The sequence below is a fragment of the Peromyscus californicus genome, unplaced genomic scaffold (assembly GCF_007827085.1).
Source record: "Peromyscus californicus insignis strain IS unplaced genomic scaffold, ASM782708v3 Scaffold_11__1_contigs__length_118956290, whole genome shotgun sequence".
Lineage (NCBI taxonomy): Eukaryota > Metazoa > Chordata > Mammalia > Rodentia > Cricetidae > Peromyscus > Peromyscus californicus.
This window is the reverse complement of record NW_026294402.1, coordinates 31,586,719-31,606,162: the sequence shown is the minus strand read 5'-3', so window position 1 is coordinate 31,606,162 and position 19,444 is coordinate 31,586,719. Positions and strand designations below refer to the sequence as shown.

The 19,444-nt window shown below is 44.6% G+C and overlaps 1 protein-coding gene across 1 annotated transcript in view; it reads right to left on the bottom strand.

Moving 5' to 3' along the window:
• The window catches only part of Fez1 (fasciculation and elongation protein zeta 1), a 57,577-nt gene that overhangs the window by 37,333 nt on the left and 800 nt on the right, over window positions 1-19,444 (bottom strand). The window contains exon 2 of the mRNA XM_052756472.1: window positions 7,596-7,957. Coding sequence (XP_052612432.1) covers window positions 7,596-7,906 — 311 coding nt within the window. The 5' untranslated portion in view covers window positions 7,907-7,957. The remainder of the gene's footprint in view (window positions 1-7,595; window positions 7,958-19,444) is intronic.

Genomic DNA, 19,444 nt, shown 5'->3' with positions numbered 1-19,444 from the left:
ATGTGTGTAGGACAACTTTGGGTATCTTCTATTGCTCTTTATCATATGATTTGAGACAAAGTCTCTTGCTGAACCTATCATTTTGGGTAGTCTGGCAGGCCAGGGAGTCCCCATGATCTATCTGTTTCTGTCCCGTCAACACTAAGGTTCCACATGAGCTCTGCTGATGCAGCCAACTTTTAACATGGGTGCTGGGGATGCAAACGCAAGTCCTCGTGCTTGTCAGGCAAGCACTTCCTCCACTAGGCCATCTCCCCAGAGCCTGCATCTCAAACCATGGGTAAGATCCCAATTACTGTCAGGCACTATTAAAGCTGTATAAAGCCAAGTCCTACTGGCATTGTGGAACCAAGAAGAAAATATGACTTGCTAACTCTAAGAAAATGCTCCAACCACCACACCCACTGGAAAGGTCATGAGCCTGCTTTTAAATCTCTGTGGTACATTAGTGCTTTGGGAATGAATACGCCTGCAGCTGTGTCCCTACAGGAAATGCTGGAGAAGTGAGATTCAGCAAAGTCCAAATTAGGTTGTGTCTTTTGTTCCTGAAGGGAAGCTGGGATCTTAAGGGACTGATTGCACACCTTCTATTTGACCTTCAGACTGCTTAAGTCCTGAGCCCGACAGTTGGGACCTTTTTTCCCCTGCGCCTTTACTGAATGCTCTGTTGTTTAGTTTTATTTTGATGACAGAGTTTCACTAAGCACCCTTGGCTGACCTGAAACTTGCTATGTAGACCAGGCTGGCTTGAAACTCAGAGATCCAATTACCTCTAGGATTAAAGGTGTGCCCCACCACTCCCAGCAACCAATGAATCTTTAGGCTAATTTCGGTTTCTAGGCAACTTTCCAACCCTATATATCCCAAAGATTTCAAACCATCTTCTTTTTATTTTCCTTTTCATTTCTTCTTCCTTTTTATCCTTCCAAGTGAATGACCTTCAAGTTAAACCTCCTCCTATCTCTTGCATACCTTCCCATAGTCACTCAGAGGCCCTGTATCAACAACCACAGTCCACTCTTAAGCAGCTCCTGAGCCTAGCCCTCTTCTAAGCTCTATGTGAAGATGGATGCATTCATTATTCACAATTCTTCAGGCTGTTGCTTATGAGAACCTAGAATGCAGTGTCGACAATTACACCACCCAAATTTACACATTCACTGATGGCAGAGGTGGCCTTTGAAGATAGGCCGCACAGCAGCAAACGTGCACTCCGACCCACCCTTACAACTCTTCATGATTCAGTATATGGCTGACATTGGTGTGGGCATCAGAATAATAAACCAAGTTTCAAATCACAAGCTGGAGCAGCAATTTAGACACCAATTCTAAGTGCAAAGTCCCCGACTGACATTATTCTGGCTGGGGAACAGGGTGTGCCAGGATTTCTTTTGGGGTCTCCAGCCCACAGCTGGAGGTCTCACTACATAGCCCTGGCTATCCTAGAATGAGTTTTATAGACCAGGCTGGCCTCAACCCACAGTGATCTCCCTGCTTCTGCCTCCTGAGTGCTGGGATTAAGGCCACTACCCCCGGCTACTTTGAGATTTAAAATCTTACTTCTTGGGGACGAGGATGTAACTCAGTAGCAAAGCATTTGTCTTGTATGTTCGAGGGCCTGGGCGTCCTCTCCAGAACAATAAACAAACAAATAAATGCCAATTTCTAGGAAGCATCCTGTCATTGACTCTCACCATGGAGAAGGGAGACTTTGCCTGTTTGGAGGTTCTAACAGGAGAGTGCAGCTACTTGTATATCCTTGACCAAAGAACAGCTTCCTCAGGACTTCTCTAGCTGGGAAGGTCCTTCTTGACTGGTTGATTCATACAGTTTCTGGAGGCATTCATGGGTGGTGAAGGAGGAAGGGGACACTCACCTAGCTAGCCAGATCAGCCTAGTTAACACTGGTGATCAGTGGGGTGCCAGATAACACAGACAGACTGCTTTCCCATCCAAGTAGAGAGATTTTGCAAGGTCCCTTCACTTTCATTAACCAAAGAACAGGTTGTCTCTGTTCTTACCATGAGGCAGCCATGACACCTGAGATTTAATGTGGTCCCCATGGTCAGAGAAAAGGTTCATGGTCTGCATACTTCTTTTCTTTTGGTTCTTTGAAACAAGGTCTCACTTGTAGCCCAAACTGACCTAGAATTAGTAGCAATCCTCCTGAAACCTCCCTGAGTGCTGGGATCATAAACATGAGTTACCATGGTTGGCTTTCATTTGCATATTTTATAGTTTGGTCTTGGGTATCAGTGGAATCATTTAAACTATCTTTTACTGAAGTGGGCCAGGCATTTGGAAAAGAATGCTGTCTGAGTGTAAAGAACCCCAAAGGAATGGATTTGTACAGATATGTATACAAGTTGCAAGTCTAAAACTGGCAACATACCATCAGGGCTACATGAGTCCTAATAAACACATACACACACACACACACACATATATGTAGACTAACAATATAACAGGCAGCTCAAAGGGCTAATTTAGCTTTAAGTTTGTGACAAATCCCGTAACTGTCTTTCAGTCAGCCACTTCCCAGGTCCAATAATACAAAGCCCACACTTACACATGTGTTAATATGAGTACACTTTTGTAGTTCATACCTTTGCACAACATATTTAATTCTCTCACATATGTGAATAGAATAAACAATATTTCTCCCTTGTACATAGGGAAACTGAACCTCTAAGAAGAGACCTGGTTTCTTTTCTTTTCTTTCTCTTTTTGCAGGGAGGGGAGGGGAGGTTGAGACAGTTGTAGCCCTGGCTGTCCTGGAACTCCATCTGTAGACTAGGCTAGCCTTGAACTCACAGAGATCTTCCTGCCTCTGCCTCCTGAGTGCTGGGATTGAAGGTGTGTACCACCATCACCACCACCAAACTAGAGAGAACAGAATTTTCTCAAAGATAGTTATCTACCAGACTTCCCCATTTGATTATAAAGCATTTACTTATCTTCCATTTAAAGTATGTCTAGTGATAGTTTATTTACTGTGTGAACTTTGGTTTTAACATTATCTTTAGCTTATAAATCCTATCTGGGGAACGGGGAGCAGCAATTGCTCCCAACCGTTTAGACTTCTGTAGCTATTGCCAGGGCTGAGAACAAGCCTAGTGAGACAGGGGATGGGTGGGAGCTGTCCCTTCCTATTTTCCCCTTACTTTGGCTGATTCGCCACCCTCAGACGGTAGTTGCTTCAAAGAGGTTCTAAGCTCCAGGCTCATCTTTTGCAAGGGAAAAGAGTGATTGCATAGATTTGAAGAAGAGGTTCTGGGTCAGCGGTGGTGGTGGCAACCTGTGATCTCAGTACTCAGGAGGCCGAGACAGAAGGATTCAAGGCCAATGTGCTCTACATAGCAAGATCCTGTTTCAAAAGCTAGAAGGGTAAAGAAATGTGGGGGAGGGGAGGAGAGGAGCAAATGAGGGAAATGAGGGAAAGGGGGAGGAGTGAGTGGGAGGAGGAGAGGAGATGATTCTGAAACAGTTTCTTTCTTTCTTTCTTTCTTTTAAAACACATTTTATCTTTTTTTTTTTTTTTCCAGAGCTGAGGACTGAACCCAGGGTCTTGCGCTTGCTAGGCAAGCGCTCTACCATTGAGCTAAATCCTCAACCCCTGAAACAGTTTCTGAATTCAAAACCAGATAGATAGACAGACAGATAGATAGATAGATAGATAGATAGATAGATAGATAGATAGATGACAGATAGATGGATGGATGGATGGATGGATAGAGACATAGACAGACAGACAGACAGATAGAAATATAATATATATTATTTAAATCTGGCTCTCCCTTTACATTTTTTTTAAAGATGGTCTCATACAAACAAGACTGCCCTAGAATTGATTATGTGGCCTTGAATTTGTCATCTGCTGTGGATGTCTTTCTGTATGCTGTGAATATGTGTTGCTCTGATTGGTTGATAAATAAAGCTTCATTGGCCTATGGCAGGGCAGGATAAAGTTAGGTGGTACATTCCAACTGAAGACGAGAGGAAGGAGGGTGGAGTTGGGAGAGATACCAGCCTGCCACCCAAGGAGCAACAAGATGCCAGCAGACCAGTAATGCCACGGCCACATGGCAACATGGCAACATATAGAGGAATAGAAATGGGTTGAGTTTAGTTGTAAGAGCTAGCTAGAAAGAAGCCTGACCCATAGGCCATACAGTTTGTAAGTAATATAAGCCTCTGTGTGTTCACTTGGGACCAAGAGGCTGTGGGTCACACATGGGAAAGATTTGTGCTGACCACAGGGCTGGGCAGGACCAGAGAAACTTCCAGCTACAGTCATCCTGCTGCCTCTTCCTCCAGAGTGCTGCCATTACAGGTGTGTGCCACCATACCTAGGCAGCTCTCCTTTAATACCAGAATCTCTAGGCCTTGAATCAGAGATAACGTTGAAAAATCAATCAATTCCCTATTGGCCAAATAGTTCCAAACTACAAAAAAAAAAAAAAAAAAAAATGAAGACTTGTAGGCAATTACTGCATTTTCTCTGTTTCTTAAGGAATTTCACTTGACCATGAATTCCCTTGTTTTTGCTTTGGGCTTCTACTCTTTATCTCTAATTCCACTCAAAACACTTGCAGTTTATTTGTGGATGAGACATCCCTCCAAATACTAAACCAGAGCAGGTCACCACAAAAACACTAGAGGACACTTAGGATCAGGTTACCCTTTGAATCATCCTTTTCCTTTGCTTAGTCACAATTCCACAACTGAAAGATGTAGATAGCTGCCTGCAAAACGAAGTATGCAATGTGATTCTGATTTTTGTTTTGTGTTTTACAGAGGTTCTATGTGCACGAAATGCCTAGAAAGTTCAGTGTTCATCTCTTCCTTCCTCCCCTTCTCCTCCCCACATCTTCCTCTACCTCTAGCTCAGCAATTATCCAACTCTAGTCTCTTAGCTGAAGCATCAAAAGGCAGTCAAGGCAGAAAACCATTGCTGAGAAGCCCAATCATCCCATGTGACGGTAATTAGCATTGAGCGACCGCTGCTAATGTGCCGGGAGGGATTTCGAGAAGCTGCTCACTGGGCTTTCGCCTTTAATAGGCAGAGGAAGGGCTCAGATGCAAAGAGATGATTAGCTGGAAGCAATACGGTAGGAACTGGACTCCTAAAATGTCATTTTCAGAGCGTGTCCTGAGCAAGGGAAGAAATCAGATCCTTAGCCCTGCTTCATCAAGATTGAGCTCTGGGGGTTTCAAAAACAAGGACCCATGCAATCTACTACAGTTAAGTGACCTGACCAAGGTCACACGGAGAGTATGAAAATTAGGATTCATAGCCTCTGTGTTCCTGGTGCACTAAAAAAGAAAAAAAAATCTAATAAAGCCCATCAGCCTTTTTTTTTTCCCCAGCAAACTATAACTGGCCCAGAATTTTGAAATAATCAATTGTAAACATTGAAACTCAATTGAAACATATCACCCACAGTTATAGCTCTGGTCACCAGAGTGAAATGTATGATCATGAAGTAGCATAAATTAAAGAGAAAAGGGTGGCCTCGAAATACAATGCATGAACCTACAAGGTTACTTATTTCTACTCATCCAGCACATTCACTGGTATATTTCATTTAAAGACGCTATTTGATCTCTTCCTGCACTCAAAGCCCTGTGTGTGGGGGGGTGCGGGGGGAGTATTTAACAGTGAATAATACAGACCATGTACAGCTCCTGTATTTTCAAGAGGGGCAGCCCCATCTATTTTCAAATAATCAAGCAAGCCTCTCCCCATTAGGATCCTCAATGTATTTCTTACCCGGTTATTATGGATGGTTCTTTCGATTCAAGTCCACAAATGAAAAAGGGGGCCTGGGAAGTAGATCAGAGGTAGCACAGTTGTCTAGAATGTACACAGCCCTGGCTTAGAGACTCCACATGGCTGGGGAGGAACGAGGCACAGTTGGTCCTAACAAGCCAACTACTTGACATTTTTTGCATTATTTCTAAAGAAGAATTGATGCATATTTTATCCATACAGGAATTTGTGCATTTTCTTCTAAATCTCTAAAACCCTTTAAACACCTCTTTTCTTTTTCTGAAACTAGATCTCATGTATTCAAGTTGGCCTCATATGGTACATCTAGCTGAGGATAGCCCTGAGCTTCTGATTCCCCTGCTTCCACCTTCTGAGTGCTAGAGTTACAGCCATGAGCCACTGACACCCAGTTTACTTGGTGCTGGGGATGGAACCCAGGGCTTCTGGGGACTAGGCAAGCGCTCTACCAACAGAGCCACGTTTCCAGCTGTGCAACAGTCTTCTTTATGTAACAGATTGCTTCTCTTTCTCGATTCTCCTAAGGTAATGCTCCCCTCAGATTCCTTTGCTGTGAAGCTGGGAAGGCCCTGGAAGATGGCTAATAAGCAGCAGAGGAAATCTGCTCTAGGACTCAAAAGTCACATCCCCTAGTTCCAAGTTCCTTTTGTCCAGGGCTCTCAATTCAGATGCTGTCTTACTTGGGCATATCTCAATATTTGTGAACTTTCCAGGTCTGAGAGTTATAAACACTTTGGAGATCTCTAATTCTGTAATGTAGGTGTTTCTTGAGGCCAACTGTCCAGTTTATGATTAGACCATCACAGTTAGTTAATTCCCTTCTGGATTTTATTTTTAATGTCTGGGGAGGTTGCCGCAGGGAAAAGAGAGAGCCTGAAAGATGGCTCAGCAGGTAAAAGCACCTCTCACCAATCCTGAGGGCCTGAGTTCAATCCCAGGGACCCACATGGTAGAAGTAGACAGTTGTCCTCTGACCTCCACACATGCATGATAACATGTGGGTCCCACACACAAACACAAATACATATAAAATAAGTAAATATGTAAAGAGAAAAAGAGAGGGGCTAGAGAGATGGCTCAGCAGTCAAAAGAGCTGGCTGATCTTCAGAGGAGCATTGTTCGATTCCCAGCATCCACATGGCAGCCCACAACTATCAGTAACTCCAGTTTCAGGGGATCCCACACCCTACTCTGGCCTCTGTGGGACTAGGCACATCTGTGGTACACATATATACATGCAGACAAAGCACCCACACTCAAAAATAAAAATAAATAAATCTTTGAAAAAGAAAAAAAGAGAGGTGGAAAGGGAGGGCGGGATGGGGGAAGGGAGGGAAGAGAGGAAGCTAGATTCCCCACATTTCTTTCTTTTTTTTTTTTTTTTTTTTTGGTTTTTCGAGACAGGGTTTCTCTGTGTAGCTTTGCGCCTTTCCTGGAACTCACTTGGTAGTCCAGGCTGGCCTCGAACTCACAGAGATCCGCCTGGCTCTGCCTCCTGAGTGCTGGGATTAAAGGCGTGCGCCACCACCGCCCGGCTGATTCCCCACATTTCTTGTTCTTAAAATTCTGTTTTGTGTTTAGGAAAACCTGACTCCCTCATTCCTCTAACATTTCAGTCCAAGAATGCTTTCTCCAGGTGACTCTAGAGAGACATCTAGAGAATAATGTTAGCTGTCACCGACAGCTTACGGTATGTAAGAATCTAAGTCCTGCCCGAAGACTTGTAGGCAGAAGCTAGCTCTGGGTCAGGAAGCCCAACTCTGGGCTTTGTCTGGTGCAGGAGAGGGGCGCTAAAGCTTCTTACTCCTCGTCCTGAAGAGTCTCCTCCTCCTCCTGGATCTGTAACTGATTCTTCACCGGAGCCAGGTTCTCTGTCTTGGCGTTGTAGTTCCGAAAGCAGACATTGAGCTTTTCATCAAACTCATTCACCAGGTCCTCCATGGACTTGAAGCTGATGATTTCGGAAGAAAAATTCTCGAGCTCAGAGAGGGAAGGGTCCTCCAGGTGGTGAGGAGATGAGCCATAGAGACACTGCGGCTTTTCCTCTGGGTCCTCGGAGCAACAGGGCCTCAGATCCTCAAACTCTTCGTCTAGACTCACCAGTGGGGCCTCCATCCTGGCACCACAGTACAAGGCCAGCTGCTGCCGTCGTCAGGCTCCGTTTCCCTGGAAGAAATACACAGGGCAGTGTGAGTTTGGACCCGGCTTTTGTGCCAGTTCTGCCGAGGAACCAGATCACATCTTCCATTACTCTGCATCCCCTGGAAAACAAAAGCTCCTTCTCTCTAGTACAAAACCTAGATTTCAAAAAAATGCTTATGAAAGTAGAAGGGGAACTGTTTGATAAGAGCTTGAAAGGGCCAGTGGAAGAGTGACTGGGGACATGGAAGGGAAAGGAGGGGAAAGGAGATCAAAGCACATTATATAAATGTGTGAAAAGATCATAACGAAACACATTTTGTCTAATTAATATAAGCTAATAAAATATGTCTAACAAAACAAGAAACATATCCTGGGGCTGGAGAGATGGTTCAGAGGGTAAAGTGCCTGCTGCATAAGCATACGGAGCTGAGTTCAGATCCCCAACAACCCCCCCACCCCCAATTCCCCAACCCCCCAAACCCCCCAAACCCCACCCCCGTATAAAATTGGGGTAGAGCGGTGTGTGTCTTTAACCCCAGTGCCATAGGGTGGTGATAGGCAGATGACTCACAGGCCAGACAGTTCAGCTGAAATGGCAAGTTTCAGGTTCAGTGAGAGATCTTGTTCTACAAAATAAGGTGGGTGCCCTGAGTACCTTCAATGCTGTGGCCACTGTCAGTCTTGACAGGGTATTTATCGTCTATACTATTGCTCTGCCTTGGACAAAGTTTCCTCCATTCTTTGGAGGGGGGAACAATAAGGTGAGAAGCCCCTCTGACATCAACCTCTGGCCTCCACATGCACCCACATTGGTAAGCACAGATACACACACACACACACACACACACACACACACACACACACACACACATAAGCCACACATCCATACACACACCATCACCACCACCTCCTCCTCCAACAACAACAACAACAAGAATAGATTATACTTATACTTTACTGGAGTATCTATGGCTTCTGAAGTTGCTTACTGCAATGCACTTAAGTAGTTCACATATCTTTGCATATCTTCATAATATGAGCAACCAAACAGAGAGCACTCTGGGGCTGCCCCAAAGCACAGTGATGAAGTATGCAGTTCCCAGGCCAGGATGCTCAGGTTTGCACTCTTCTATCTCTACCAGCTATGACCTTAAGTAAGTCGCTTAACTTCTCTGTGCTTCCTTTTATTCTTTTTCAAGCCGGCAAAAACAACAGTTTTTTTTTATAAGATTTTTTTTATAAGATTCAGAGGTTTGTTATAAGATTAAAGGAGTAAACACAGCTGAAAAAAAATGCCTGGGCTAGGGTGATGGTGGTGGTGCTCTCTCTCTCTCTCTCTCTCTCTCTCTCTCTCTCTCTGTACTGGGAATTGAACCTGAGACCTTGCACATATGATGAAGCTGAGACCTTGCTCTAGCGATGAACTACATCACCAGCCCTATTTTTAATTTTTTCTTTTGAGACAGGCTCTCCTTAAACTGTCCAGACTGGCTTTGAACTCACTCTTTAGCCCACACAGGTCCTTCTGCCTCAGCCTCCTGAGTAGCCGGGATTATAAGCTCCTGCTATTATGCTACCAGACCTAGTTTAGATGTTTTTTTATTGTTTGTTTTTCACAACTTCTTGTATCAAAACCCAACATGGCCGGGCGGTGGTGGCGCACGCCTTTAATCCCAGCACTCGGGAGGCAGAGCCAGGCGGATCTCTGTGAGTTCGAGGCCAGCCTGGGCTACCAAGTGAGTTCCAGGAAAGGCGCAAAGCTACACAGAGAAACCCTGTCTCGAAAAACCAAAAAAAAAAAAAAAAAAAGAAAAAGAAAAACAAAACAAAAAAAACCCAACATGACCTAAATTTCTTTGACAATGAAACCTAACATGAATATAAAGCTGCTTGTGGTCTGAATTTGTCCCACTGAGAGTGCTGTGCTGAAGAAATATTACCTTTTTAATTATAGTAGGGAATGAGAGTGTAACTTAGTGGCAGAGCACAAGGTCACAATACTTGAGGCCCTGGGTTTCATCCCTAGCACCAAAAAATAATTATGAAAATGAATAGCTCATAGGTCTCACTACCTCAGACCAGTGTTATGATAAGGTGCCGAATATGCAGTTACTCCCATCCAAAATCTGAAATCATCTAAAGTTTGAATCATGCCTCAGCCCACGGGTCAGGAAAAGGGATCCTGGATCTAGACATTACTCCCCTCGTTAATAAATTCTAGAAACGCATAGAACACTAACAGACACTTTGCAGCCCCACACTGGTGCTTGCACCTGGAGTCACGGCTGCTCAAGAGGCAGGAGAGCTTGAACCCAGGAACTTGGGGCTAGCCTTCCGTCTATTGTCGTCTAATAAATAAAACCCCAGGGATATAGATCAGTGGTAGAGCACTTACCTTACATGTGAAGATCCCTATCGCAGGTCTACCCACTTAAAAAAATCTACACAGAATATAACTAAGCTTTTAGCCAGGAATGGCAGCTCACAAATATAATTCTAGCACTTGGAAACTGGGGTAGGAAACCTGCCTCAAGTTCCAGGCCAACCTGAGTCATAGAGTGAGTTCCAGGTCAGCCTGGAATACAGAATGAGAGATACCCTGTTTAGAAGGAGTGAGAAGGCAGAGAGAGAGAGAGAGAGAGAGAGAGAGAGAGAGAGATTCAACCTATGTGCTCTAAAGGTCGAATTCACATCCATCTTGGGTATTGCATGACAGTACACATCTAGGCCTCCTCCTAAATCCCAGCAGCTGTGATTCACAGCCCCTCATCCCACCCTCCCCATACACTGTCTTCAACCCTGATTTATTCTTCCGTTTCCACATCCAGGGCCCTTCCCAATTTTAATCAAAATTCCTTGAAGGCACAGATGTCCTTTGGATATCTTCCATGGCTTTAGCACACTGGCTGCCCTACGGCCAGGCAACCAATCAATGTGTACCCACTGAGACATGCTCTTCTGCCCCATATACTGTTTCCAACAGCATTACCGTGTGTCACCCTTCTACACGTGCCCAACTTCCTGGTCATGCAGAAAGGTAGCCCAGCTTTTCTCTTCAGGTCTGTATGATTCCTGGTCAGTTAGATGTGTAAGCCGGAACCACACCCAACATATACCAAAAGTCACTGGGTTTGCCCAGTGAGTGCTCACTCCCTACCTCTACCTACAAAACTAAACTCTATGCAAGGCAGAGGGCATGCTGGGTGAGAACTGGCCCTTACTGTGATTTTGCTGAGATCAAGCCAGTTACCATGGCATCAAAATACATTCTGAGCATTTCTAGTTTGCAAAGGCAACATGGTAGGATAATAATATGAAAGGCCTACCAGCCAGAAATGGTTGAGCCTATCTTTGTCCCCAAAACTCTGGGGGCATAAGCAAGTAGATTGCCCCTGATCTCAATGCTATCCTGGTCTATGGAATGCTATCCTGGTCTATGGAATGCATTCCAGGCCAACCAGGACTACATAGTAAGACTGCATCTCAAAAACAAAAACAAAAAATAGGAAGAAAAGGATAAAAGAAAGAAGCAAAGGAAATGCTGGGGGGAAAATACACTGAAAACCAGATAGAGCAAGGCTGGAGTGTCATTCAGTGGTAGAGGCCCTGGTTTCCATCCTGTCCTGACTAGTTTGTTGCCAACTTGATCCATCAATTCCCAAGATGGATGTGGATTTGGCCTTTAGAGCACACATGTTAAAGTTATTTGGGAAACAGAACTCTCAATTGAGAAAATACTTCCATAAGATTTGCTTGTAGGCAAGTCTACAGTGTATTTTCTTAATTAGTGATTGATGTGAGAGGGTCCTGCCCATCGTGGGCAGTGCCACATGCCCCCTCAGGCATGTGGGAGGTCACATAAACAAGCAGGCTGAGCAAACATGGATAGCAAACCAGTAAGCAATGTTCCTACGTGGCCTCGGCTCCAGTTCCTGCCTCCAGGTTTCTGCCTTGAGTTCCTCTCCTAACTTCCTTGATGATGGATTGTGATGTGGAAGCATCAGCAAAATAAACCCCTTTCCTCCCTAAGCGGTTTTTGGCTATTGTGTTTCATCCCAGCAATAGGAACCCGAAGACCATTCTCAACACAGAAAAATGAGGTGCTGCCAAGATTCAGTGGCTCACTGAGTGGCACGTATCCCGGGATCTGATTTCCTCATGAATTACTATAAAAACCCTGGCATTGAGCTGACACCTTTAGAAGCTCATTTTAATAGCTTTATATTTTATTTTAGAAACATATTTGCTCAATCCAATATATCCAAAGTATGACCATACTAATATATAATTCATATTAAAAATATGGAGCTTGTATTTTATACTAAGGCATTTGAAATGCAATGTGCATTTTATAGTTGCAGTCTTTCTTTGGACTAGCCTCCTTACAAGTACTCAGCGGCCACCACAGTACCCCAACACAACCTTAAAGCAATGCTCAACCAATTGTCAATCATAAGTTCTTTTTGGCTATACCTATATTTCAGTAAAATCAGTTTCCCCTTTAAGACACAGCATTTTGTTCTGTGGACTTAAAAGCATCATTTGCTGGAGCATGGGAAGCATAACTATAATACTAGCAGCAGAAGGGAGTGGCAGGAGGATCAGTTCAAGGCCAGTCTTGCTACAGCCTAGGCTACCGAAGACCCTGTCTCAGATAAATGAACAAACAAAAAATAAGCCAGGTATGTTGGCACATGCATTCTGAGTTCTAGACCAGCCTTGTTGACACAGTGAGTTCTGGGGGCAGCTAGAGCTACATAGAGAAACCCTGTCTCAAATAGACAAACAAACAAATGTCTAGTAAAAAATAATTTTTGTTTTTGTTGTTGTTGTTTGGGTTTTTTTTTTTCTTCCCCAGACAGGGTTTCTCTGTGTAGCTTTGTGCCTTTCCTGGACCTTGCTCTGTAGACCAGGCTGGCCTTGAACTCACAAAGATCCGCCTGCCTCTGCCTCCCGAGTGCTGGGATTAAAGAAGTGCTCCACCACCACCTGGCCAATTTTTGGTTTTTGTTTGTATGTTTGTTTTTTGAGACAGGGGTTTCCCCTGTATATCCTTGGCTGTCCTAGAACTTGCTCTGTAGACCAGGCTGTCCTGGAATTTACAGAGATCCGCCTGCCTATAAAGGCATGAGCCACCACTGCCCAAATATAAACACATTATTTAGAGGAGAACCTCATAAGTTTCTCCAAACCACTAAGGTGTTTCATAATGCGTGCACACACACACACACACACACACACACACACACACACACACACACACATCTTTAAAAAAAAAAAGTTCGCTGGGGTGGTGGTGGCACACACCTTTAATCTCAGCTGGGCAGTGGAGGTGCACACCTTTAATCCCAGCACTCGGGAGGCAGAGGCAGGTGGATCTCTGTGAGTTCGAGGCCAGCCTGGTCTACAGAGCGAGATCCAGGACAGGTACTAAAATTACACAGAGAAACCCTATCTCTAAAAACCAAAAAAAAAAAAAAAAAAAAAAAAAAAAAAAAAAAAGGAAGGAAGGAAGGAAGGAAGCTCCGAGCTGCCTGGGTTACACAAGTTCAATGCTAGCCTGGCAACTTAGTGAGATGCTGTATTAAAAAGCCAAAATCTGTCTTCAGATGTGAGTATATAACTTGGAGTACTTGGAGTAGCCATTAAAAATCAGGAAAGCAGCCGGGCGGGTGGTGGCGCACGCCTTTAATCCCAGCACTCGGGAGGCCAGAGCCAGGCGGATTTCTGTGAGTTTGAGGCCAGCCTGGACTACCAAGTGAGTTCCAGGAAAAGGCGCAAAGCTACACAGAGAAACCCTGTCTCGAAAAACCAAAAAAAAAAAAAAAATCAGGAAAGCAAGAATGTGCTATGGGGCATCGGGAAGGAGTGCTTTCTAGGGCAATAGCAGGACACAGGTGATACAAAGGGGCAATGGGAAGAAAGGGGTGGTCTAATGGGGGTGGAGGAGAGCCTTCAATCCAGAAGAGGAAAGGAGGAGGGCAAATAACACTAAGGGTGTTTGAAAAGAACATAAGGAATCATTATTTTTTATTTACCGAAAATTAATATAATGCATATAATAAGTGTATGAGTATGTATATACATATATGGTTTAAATAAAATTATACTACTTGAGTTGACAATGATCCTCCCAAAAGCCACAGACTATTTAACAAAAAAGCCTCAGTACCAGGCATATGAAATTCCCTTTTGAGTTGTTGGTCAAAAGAGTCCAGTAGATTTTCAAACATTATAAGCTATCACTGCTGCCCTTGGTGGTCCATCGGAGGTTGAAGGTAAGTCCCCATGCTGAAGACAGTGTGTAGTACTTCAGCAACTTTGGGTTTATGAGCTGGATCTGACCCGAAAGCCTCCTCTCTGAGGGCTAGCTTTCACAGTACCGAAAGGTGCTATGCAAACTGCTGAGGCAGGGAAGCAGCCAATAGTCCTTCCTGCCTATGAACGGCAACAATGACCAGCATGTGAAGATATTCCTAAGGGTGCAGCGGTGGCACTCGTGTCTTGGTGGGAACCAACACTGTCTAACTGGGACTTTTATAGAATAGAAATAGAAGGGAAATCATGCCTGGTACTGAGAATCTAGCCGACTAGCTAATGAGGTTATGGATCTTAGAGATGAACCTACTACTGCCACTGTACTAAGCCAGCAGGGGGATCAAGGTCATCCTCAACTATATATCAAGTTTGGGGCCAGCCTGGGTTGTATGAGACCCTGTTGAAAGACAGAAAAAGAAAGAGAAGAAAGGAATAGAAAATACAAAAGGAGAGTGACAGAGAGAAAAATCACTGTTTGAAGGACAAAGTGAGATCACCCAGCCTCATGCCCTGGAGGAGAAAAAAAAAGTGAGAAAAGTGTGGCAATCCCAATGATGGATCAGAAAGAGAAAGGAGTCACTAAAAATTCTGATGTTAGGTGTCTGGGATCTAGAATGACCAAAATGCAGCCTGGAGGAACATTTTAGACAGTGAATGTGAGCCAAGAGTAACTCAAGGCACCAAGAAAGGTGTAGAAAATTCCAAGTTGAAGATACTGTGTACAAGTCACTGGGGAAGTGAAGACATTTAGTTAAGACACTTAAGAATGAAAAAAAAAAAACAGTTCAATTATAAAAATTCTCACCATCAGTTTAAAAGCAAGTTATGTAAATAATGGTATCAGAGTTTTCCAGGATCACAAAGGAGGGTGCCAGGCATCTCAGAGAAATAACAATTTAAAAGTCTGTGAGTAGAGGTGCTGGAGAAGATGGCTTGGTGGTTAAGAGAGCCTGATTTGATTCCCAGTACCCACATGGCTGCTCACAACAATCTGTTAACATCAGTCCCCGGGATCCAACATTGTCTTCTGGCCCTCCTGGACACTGCATGAACACAGTGCACACACATACAAGCAGGGAAAACACCCACACATGAAATAAAAAATGGGGAGAAAAAGTTTGGGAGTTGTCTTAGTTAGGGTTTTTATTGCTGTGAAGAGACATCACGACCACTACAAATCTTATAAAGAAAACACTTAATTGGGGTAGCTTGATTATGGTTTCAGAGGTGCAGTCCATTATCATTATGACAGAGAGCATGGCGTCATGCAGGCAGACGTGGTGCTGGAGTAGCTGAAAGTCCTACATCTTGTAGGTAACAGGAAGTCGACTGAGACACTGGGTGGTATCCTGATCATAGGAAACCTCAAAGCCCACCCCTCACAGTGACACACTTCCTCTAACAAGGTCATACCCACCCCGACAAAGCCACATCTCCTAATAGTGCCACTCCCTATGAGATTAATGGGGGCCAATTACATTCAAACCACCATAGGAGTAGTCAGAAAAAGGTGCTTCAAAATAAAGCCCTGAAATTTCAAACCAGAGAGAGAGAGAGAGAGAGAGAGAGAGAGAGAGAGAGAGAGAGAGAGAGAGAGAGTCAGTCACAGGTCCACGTCAAAAAGTAGAAAGATTAGTGTCAATTGAGACTATGGTCTGTGATATCTGAGAAACTAGACCCTGACTTCCTGTTCTGGTCTTATGAACCTTAGCTGTGAGAATTTGGGCAAATTATCTGCTCTTTGTGCCTCAGTTTCCTTATCTACAAAATGTGATTTAAAATAGCATTTATGGGGCTAGAAGATGGCTCAGTGGTTAAGAGAACTTGCTTTTGTAGAGGACCTCAATCTGGTTCTCAGCACTCACATTGGGCAGCTCACAACTGTCTGCCTGTACTCCATTTCCAGGAAATGTGATGCTCTCTTCTGGCCTCCAAGGCTCCCCACACACGTGTGTATACGGCCATGCACATATACACATAAGTAAAACACTTAAAAACAATAGTAAACAGGGGCTGAAGAGATTACTCAGTGGTTAGGAGCACTTATTTTTCTTGCCCAACCCAGGTTTGATTCCCAGCACCCACATGGCAGCTCACAATCTTCCATATCCCCACTTCTAGGCGACCCAACTCCCTCTTCTGACCTCCAAGGACACCAGGTATGCATGTGGTACACAGACATATATGTAAGAAAAACACTCATACATACAAAATAAATAAATCTAAATTTTTTAAATAATAATAAGTAAAGTTACAACTGAAGGTGGTTTCACTTTCCTAAGAAAATCAGGAATTACTTGCATGAACGTGTGGTTGCCCAGAGTGGTGGCTCGTGGCTTTAATCCCAGCACTCAGGAGATAAAGGCAGGCGGATCTCTCTGAGTTCAAGACCAGCCTGGTCTACACAGTGAGACCTTGTCTCAAACAAACAAAAACAAAAACAACAAACAAAACTCATGGATAAGCGTGTGTCAAACAAAAAAATTGTCCTTGCCATGATGCTCTGTGTGCGCTGCTTCAAAATGTGTATCAGATGAGAGGGGGAAATGCTGGAAGAATTTGGGCATCTTTTTCATCGAAGACTCTTTTTCCCCCCCTGGAACTCGCTTTGGATACCGGGCTGGCCTCGAACTCACAGAGATCCGCCTGCCTCTGCCTCCCGAGTGCTGGGATTAAAGGCGTGTGCCACCACTGCCCGGCAAGGACTCTTTTTAATTCATTTGTTGTAGTTTTCCTGGTTCACAGGTCTCAATTTAGAGAGGCACACAAGCTGGCCAGTTGACTGCAGATATTTAGTCTTCCTTGTAACGTGTGTTTCTCTCTGGGAGTGACAGAAGATCTAGGACAAAAAGGTGATGCTAGTCGGGGGGAGGGGGGGTGCCGATTCCATACGGCACAACTCATACATTCAACCAGCAACAAAAGTCAGTCCCGCCAGAATCCAGGACAAATTTCAGCTGTTTGTGGCGATGACGCACACTTGAAATCCTGGCACTGGCTTGATGGTGGTAGAATGATTAGGAATCGATGGCCCTCCTTGGTTACAGAGCAAGTTCCTTGATAGCTTACGCTACAAGAAAGCCTGCTTCAAGCAAGCAAGCAAGCACCGAACATACTAAGCTTTGAATGTTGGAAGATCATATAGATCTTAGGTGTGCTTAGGAGTTGGAGAGAGGGCTCAGTGGTTGAGAGCACATACTGACTTCAATTCCCAATACCCATGTAGAGTGATTCACAATTCTTCTAACTCCAGCCCCAGGGGGAGTGGGGGGATCCAATGCCTCTTGCTTTTAAGGGTACCTGCACTCATATGCCCAGGCACACACACATAATTAAAAATAATCAAAATAAATCTAAAAAGGGGGTGTCTATATTTTACTCAGACAAGTCTTAGAGAAAAAAGATTCATCTACAAAATTATAAAAGAAGTAGGCTATCTAGCTGGCTGAGTGAGTTAAAGGTGCCCACTCTGAAAACCTAAGTTTGATCCCTGGATCCCACACGGGAGCTAAGGAAAGCTGACCTTTGGCCTCCAAACTGTGCTGTGGTACATTCACGTCTACACTCACACACATGGCATATACACAGCGTATAATAAAATATTATAAAAGAAGACATGAATATCAAGGTTTAGAGTCCAGAAACAAGGCTAGTTGAAACAATCCATAGTATATCCTGATTGGTTTTCATCAAGTCGCTGCCCAGGAGCCATGAAGTACAATGTAAATGATCAGACAGATGATGCTAAATCTGAGAGCATGATCGATCAGGAATCTGTATCAATACAGGACGCAACCTGGACGTTTGTATCTCAGGCTGTGGTAGAGGAGATGAGAGTCAAGCCTTGAGAAGGGGTTCACTGGCTTGGAGAGCTGGCACATCCCTTTTATTGGGGCCCCCTACCTTCCTTCTTTAATTTGTTTCTTTTGTACTCCTCTAGGTAAGCTGCTTTTATTTCCCAACCGAAATGTCGGAAGTAACCCTCCATCCTTCCATCCTGGCAAGTGTGCTGGGTCCTCAGCCTCAGCTTCTCTCCCAGCCCTCCTCCCTTCAAAGCTAGTGTTAAGGCTAGAGGGGCAACTCAGCCGCAGAGCAGTTGCTTAGCGTGCGTGACACCTGGCGCTCTGTTTTCACCTCTCCCACACACACACAAAAAGTTAATGTTAATACACATAATAGCCATCTTCCTTGTGCTTCCAAAATAAACAGATATACAAAAATGGCAAGAGAGGGAATCACGGGAAAGCCGTCTTTTCCTTTTTATTATAGAAGTACAGGACTATAGTTTAAGCGTTTCATACAATCTATTCCATCTATTCTGTCTCCAAATACATGATGTAATTTGGAAGAGAAATGCACACACACAGAGCGCTCAACGGACACGACACTGGGTAGGGAGCGCACAAGTCTCTCCCTGCAGCTTAACAGTACAGAAGCTGCAGCTTGGGTCTGCAGTACAAATCACCAGTCCCTGCTTCACCGAGCTGAGTGAATGGTGGATTTCACCGTGCCTCCCCTCCTGGGCCTCTCTGCACCTCCACACATGCCCTCTCCATCTCCCTGTTCTTTCCATCTCTTGCTCTATAGTTGACTCTGTGCTTCCTCTCCCCTCCTCTCCCCGTATAGATCCTTAAAATGTCCTCGCTTATCTCCTTCCAGACTCTGACTGCTCTTCTGCAAAACCTGGCTAGTGTTAGCTGTCCATTTTGCCAGAACGAATAAATACTCATTTGCACATGCCTCAGCAACCCCTTCACTGGACTCTGTACCCTTCCCCCTTCTCTTCTGTTCCATTCACCTCCATTTCAGACCTCCTCTCCCTCTTCTGTCAGAGTAAAGAAAGGCTCTTCCAGGCAGCACAATGGCTGGCACTCCGAAGAAGCCCAGCTCATCCCACGCAGCCCCTGCACATACTCCACTGTCCCTTTGCCAAATAAAGACCTGGAAGTCTGGAATGGTGAGTCGTGCCAGGAGACAAGATTCGAAGGGAAAGGCAAGAGGGCAGAAGAGCGGATTGTGTAACACCCCTTAAGCTGAGCCCCCAATCTGCAGAGCTCTGGGCCCTGAGGACGACAGCCGGCGCTGCACACACCACTCCTCTCTGCCATACTCGTCCTTTCTCCGACCTGCTCTGTGTAGTAAAACAATCGCTCCCCCAGGACTGCAGCCAGAGGTTCTGACACTGCGAGAATG